The sequence below is a fragment of the Fukomys damarensis genome, unplaced genomic scaffold, assembly GCF_012274545.1.
Source record: "Fukomys damarensis isolate Sample0158 unplaced genomic scaffold, DMR_v1.0_HiC HiC_scaffold_9, whole genome shotgun sequence".
In the NCBI taxonomy this organism is placed as follows: domain Eukaryota; kingdom Metazoa; phylum Chordata; class Mammalia; order Rodentia; family Bathyergidae; genus Fukomys; species Fukomys damarensis.
In genome coordinates this window covers 47,849,945-47,855,112 of record NW_022900921.1, presented here as the reverse complement: position 1 = coordinate 47,855,112, position 5,168 = coordinate 47,849,945, and the positions used below count along the sequence as shown (strand labels likewise).

At 44.4% G+C, this 5,168-nt stretch overlaps 1 protein-coding gene across 2 annotated transcripts in view; it reads right to left on the bottom strand.

Annotated features, from left to right (window-relative positions):
* Positions 1-3,128: 3,128 nt before the first annotated feature.
* The window catches only part of CUNH2orf49 (chromosome unknown C2orf49 homolog), a 7,988-nt gene continuing 5,948 nt past the window's right edge, over positions 3,129-5,168 (bottom strand). For both annotated transcript variants that reach the window (XM_010644919.2, XM_010644929.3), the window contains exons 3-4: positions 4,727-5,099; positions 3,129-3,331 (exon numbers count right to left, since the gene is read on the bottom strand). In XM_010644919.2, coding sequence (XP_010643221.1) covers positions 3,275-3,331; positions 4,727-5,099 — 430 coding nt within the window. In that variant the 3' untranslated portion in view covers positions 3,129-3,274. The remainder of the gene's footprint in view (positions 3,332-4,726; positions 5,100-5,168) is intronic.

Genomic DNA, 5,168 nt, shown 5'->3' with positions numbered 1-5,168 from the left:
CCAACGATGAAGCAATTTGAGGGTGGAAAAAGAAAGCATTAGGATTAAGTTTTCCATGAGTCCATACACAGACTGCTGGAAAGATTTATCAGTGGTGGAGAATGGACAAATCTCCTGGGTGGCCACATAGACAAGCCTGGGGTTCAAAGTAGTCAAAGCTGATGACCTAAATCTTTTCCAAGTGATTTAACTGAAGGCTTCAGCCTCCAAATGATGTGACATTAAGACACCAGCTTGGAAGCTAGGCAAGGCTCAGGGGCCACTGCTTTCCTGGTGTGCAAAAGGGCCGGGTGCAGCCACTGGCACCAGAGGGAAAGATACCTTTTTGGAAAAGGTTTTCTGTGTGGCCCCAACACAAGCAGGTGAGCCTGTTTTGTCCCATTCTGTCAGGAAGGCTCACTACATAGAAGTTTTGGGAACTGCTCTCCTCCTCCCAGGCATACTGGTCACCCACCCATCCCACCACAGTCAAAATGCCATCCACCCTATATGGCCCAATACCAGACCACCCCAACCCCCTAGTCACCCAGGTGGAGAGGCGAACAACAAGAACACTTTCCCACACACTGCACGTGAATGAAAGCAGACTGAGCCACCAGATGTCTTCCCATCTCACCTTTCTAAGAATGACAGACCAAGATCATTTTATTCAGCTTTATTTAAATAAGGATAAAGCTACTTAAAAGACTTTTTACATACAAAAATGTACATTACTAGGTCAAACTTTTCTGTACTGAATTACAAAACTTGCACAAGCATTAATAAAAGAGCACATTTAAAAACATTTGACCATCTGGTAGCCTCTGAAAATCACTGAAGCCCCACTGTAGTAAACAGAGAAAGCTCTTACATACATATGTGACTTGATCTACTGGCAGTTTACTTAATGTAAGTTTTAAAAGTCATTGCTATTGAATGAGTCTCTACATCAGTTTTAGAATCATCTCTCAAATCTCAAGTCAACCAAAATATAATTTCAAATAATAAGTCCAATTCTGAAGATTTTAATACTTGCAGATGTATCACAGGCTGACAGTTGTAGTGGGGCAACTTCCTAAAGCGCCCAGTGGCTGTCCATTCCAGACAGCTCGCAGCTGTGACAGCCATCAGCAGGGTCTCAAGACACAGGGATCGAGGGAGTGCCAGAACCCACAGGTACAAGGCCTAGGTCAGCCAGCTTAGCCTCTTAGTGAATGCCAAGTAATATGCCTTGCAAACCGAGGCCTAAACCGAGGATCTACAGAGAGGGAAGGAGGGCGGGTGGAAAGAAGGAAATCTTATGGGGAGGAGGGACAGGGAGAAGAACAAGCAGCACAGGAAGAAAGCAAGGCTCAATGCACCTCACGGCCACCTAAGGACCCAAATACCAGATGCCTGCCAACCTGGCAGGGAAAGCTGAGTCAATGGAACAGAGTCAAGAGTACTCCAGTCACATTTTTCTCAACTTTGCAGTAAACGTCATTTCCAGACCTAGGTCTCAAAGCCCCTGTACCGAGTCCCTGGAGGAGGCTGTCTTAGGCACCTTGGAGTGGGGGGCACACGAGGCAGACGGCTCGATGCTCTGCCTGCCAAGCTCCAGACAGACCAGTAAGATGCTGCGCTATGAGCACTGATTCTGAGGATTTGTAATATAAACTTCAATTTGAAGTAACAGTGTTACACAGTTCAGCTGTTATTACCAACCTACTCTGTAAGTTAAATATACAAATTAAAAATTAATTTCACCAAGTAACTAAAACTAAGTTTCCACTGACTTAAAATCGTCAAATGGCTAACTCTCTCTTAACTAAGAGAGAAATACAGGTGGAAGCAGAGGGGCCAACTGAATAGAAAATAGAATTTGTCATTCTACTCTAAAATCTGTACTTTCTAAGTTTTCCCAATATCACATATCTAGAAGATGAGAATGCCATCAATAATGTCACACAAATCAGCCTTGCAAGTAATAATGTGTTTAAAAATTTACCATGACATCAAAAGTCAGTACTGTCTTATACCTACACATTTAGTCCAAAATAAAGGCAGAATGATCAAAATTATGGTCTTAGTACAGTACTTACCTGCAAGGCTGAATTTTTTGTAAGGCTAATACATAGCTGAACAAAAAACGGTTATTTTAACAAATCAAGAGGATAAGTCCTCCAAAACATGATGAAAAAGGTAAACCCCAGTTCAAGTTCAATCGTACATGAAGAAACGTGTAAAGGAGTGGTGGTGAACCTATGGCACGAGTGCCGCAGTGGGCTGTCATCGCTGAAAGCTCTAAAAGGTTCACCATCACTGGTATAAAGCATCCCTTGTTCTCGGCTAGAAATACACAACAGAAGAGCAGTCGCCAGGACCCGTGACTGAAACATAAACCCTATCTTGTCACCAACTTCCATTATGTAGTGATAATACCACTCACACAAAAATAAGATCCTCAGCAGATGGTTCCACAGGATCTTCCCGGCCCAGGTTGCGCTCCACCCACCTACTCCAAGGGCAGGGTTCCCTCTTTACTCTTCCTCCTGGCCTCTCCTACCTTCCCAAGTCCTACCTGCTCCCCGCTCCCCTTCCTCTTCACTTCAAACAGGCTTCCTGGCCTGAACTGAGTGACTGCCCACAGTGCCTGTGAACAGCAAGCAGGGTGCCGGCACAGACCAGCACGTCCCAGGGGCTGGGGCTCCTATCCCTCTCCCTGTTAGGGTCAAGGGAAGAAACGGCAGCAAGCATGGGCTTCCCTCTGCTCTCTACTGGAAGGGGCACTGAGGGAAATGGGAGGATAGTGCTGTTCTCTCTTTATGGGGAATCTTTTCAGCAGGGCAACCAACACTCCTTGGTGAGCCCTGGAGGACTGGTGTGCAAAGATTTGCTAAAATACTGACATGAGCTTGTTATGTGGTTCTGTTTGAAAGAAGAAATAAAAATGGTGAACTAGGAAAACACCAGAGTTAAAAAAACAAAAAACAAACTCTTAACTGTCCCCAAAGACTATGAATAATTCCTAAGAGTCATTAGATGCTTTACGCCAGACTTACAGCTCATGATTTGACTGGGACCAATATAAATGTCATATATGGAGCTATTCTTTTAAAAACAATTTTTTTCCCATTCAAGGGAAGAAATTTAAAAAGGAAGGAAGGAAAGAAAGGAGAGGAGGAATGACACTGTTTTTAACCATTTTAAAATTCTTCAGAAAATCCAACAATAATCAGCATCTCTGTACTGTCAGTATACAAGAACTTATCTGAAATCTAGTTACAGTGGTATTTACATTTCTGGAAACCTTCCCTCAGGGCCATGTAACATGCTGTATCTTCCTCTTCGCTTCCGGTGGCTTCAGGTTATTCTAAAAGACATGAACAGAAACCAGTTTACACCTGCAGAGAGGCCCAGGCCCAGCCAAAATGAGCATTTATGCCATGGAAGCTCACAGCACCGATAGTGGACACTGCTGCCACCTGGTGGGTTGTGTTTCAGGTAATGATAAGGAATGGCCTGCCCTGGCTTGCAGTTCTCAAATGCTTTCCTGTTAGAATAACAAGAGCCCCTCCCAGCTGGGCCTGATCCAGACCAAGAAGCATGGAGGCCAGAGGAGGAAGAGGCTCCAGCTTCTTCCTGTTCCGGATTTCTGGCTCCCCTGGTAGTTATTAGGCAGGGTTGAAAACCCCAGACTTTTCCAGCCCTGCTTCCTCCCCTCCTGGGCCATCTCTTCCCCAATGCGGCATGTGGCATAGAAGCATATGAGTGAGTCCAACTCCTGGAGAGGAGAAAGGATCTTTAGGAGCCTGGGGGAGAAACAAAGCATCTCCTGGAGGCTCTCTTCTTACTGCAGTATTTGCATTTGCAATGTGTCTTTTTCTTCCAACTCTCACCCCATGGCCTCCTCTCTGCCACCAAAACATGGCTGAGTTAAGTCTAGAAGCAGCTTGGTGTCCTAAGTGTTTGCCTGGGACCAGACAGGGGGCACTCACTAACTGCAGCCCCAGAAAAGCTCGTTACATTCTTGATCTTCTGTTTCCTGGTCTCTGATGGGAATAACAACAGTGCCACTGCCCAGGATTGTTGAAAGGATTCAAAGAACATGAGGAATCTAAATGCAAAGGCTACTCAGGCATCTTCCTTCTTCCAGGGTCTCTATTTCACAACATCTATACTACCCCGGCATAAACTAGAAGATGATAGTCAAAGGATACTACACGAATAACAGCTACAAAACAGTGAAGTGTTTAAAAGTACATTAACTTTCCTAAGGAGCCTAAGGGTAAAAAATACAGGGCTGGGGATTTAGCTCTGTGGTTCTGCCACCTGCTTTGCAAGCACCAGGACTTGAGTTTGATCCCCAGTATCAAAAAACAAAAAAACAAACAAAGAAACAAACCCAAACATTTTATATACTTGGGAGTACAGAATCACCTCACAAATTAAATTCAAAATAAATCATGTATCCAAACTAAATAATGTGCCAGCAGATGAAATCCAAGCATCCAAATGTTAAACAAATGAACAATGAGATAAACAGTCAGACAGACTGGTGAAGTGCTGCATGCTTGGTGATTCACTGAGACTCCGTCTTAAAATTTAAAAAAGGGCTGGGTGTGTAGCTCAGTGCTAAGGCCCTAGGTTCAATCCTCAGCACCAAGAAAACAAGAATTCTCCAGACTATGCCAGGGTTCCAGAAGTGCTAGCAGCACCGGCCCACTGCTCAGCACCACCTGTGAGCACAGAAACCCCAGAAACTCACCAGGGCTTCCGCATCCTCTTTAGGAGCAGCACGCTTTAACTTCACAGGAGTAGTTCCAACAGGGGACAAGGGTGGTGACTTCACAGTGCCCGGTGGACTTTTCCTATGCATTAAGTCATGGTTCTGTTTAGTGTCATTATTATTGTGTTTTGTTTTATCATTTGTAAGCAAAGTGCCTGACAAAATTAGGGGCGAGACACTTGATGAATTTGGTAATTTTTGAAAGGAGTTACTGGCAGTGCTTGCTTGAGGGGGAGGCTTGAGACGATCGTTGTCTCCATTCTCTGTCCTCTTTACTTTTATGCTTGTACTGGTTGAGCTTCCATCAAATACAATGAGGGGTCTTTTCCTTAGCCCATCCACAGTGCTCCCCCTAAAAGCAAAGAGAAGGAACTGTTTTTTTTTTTTTTTTTTTTTTTTGCGGGGGTTGCAACTCCACTTT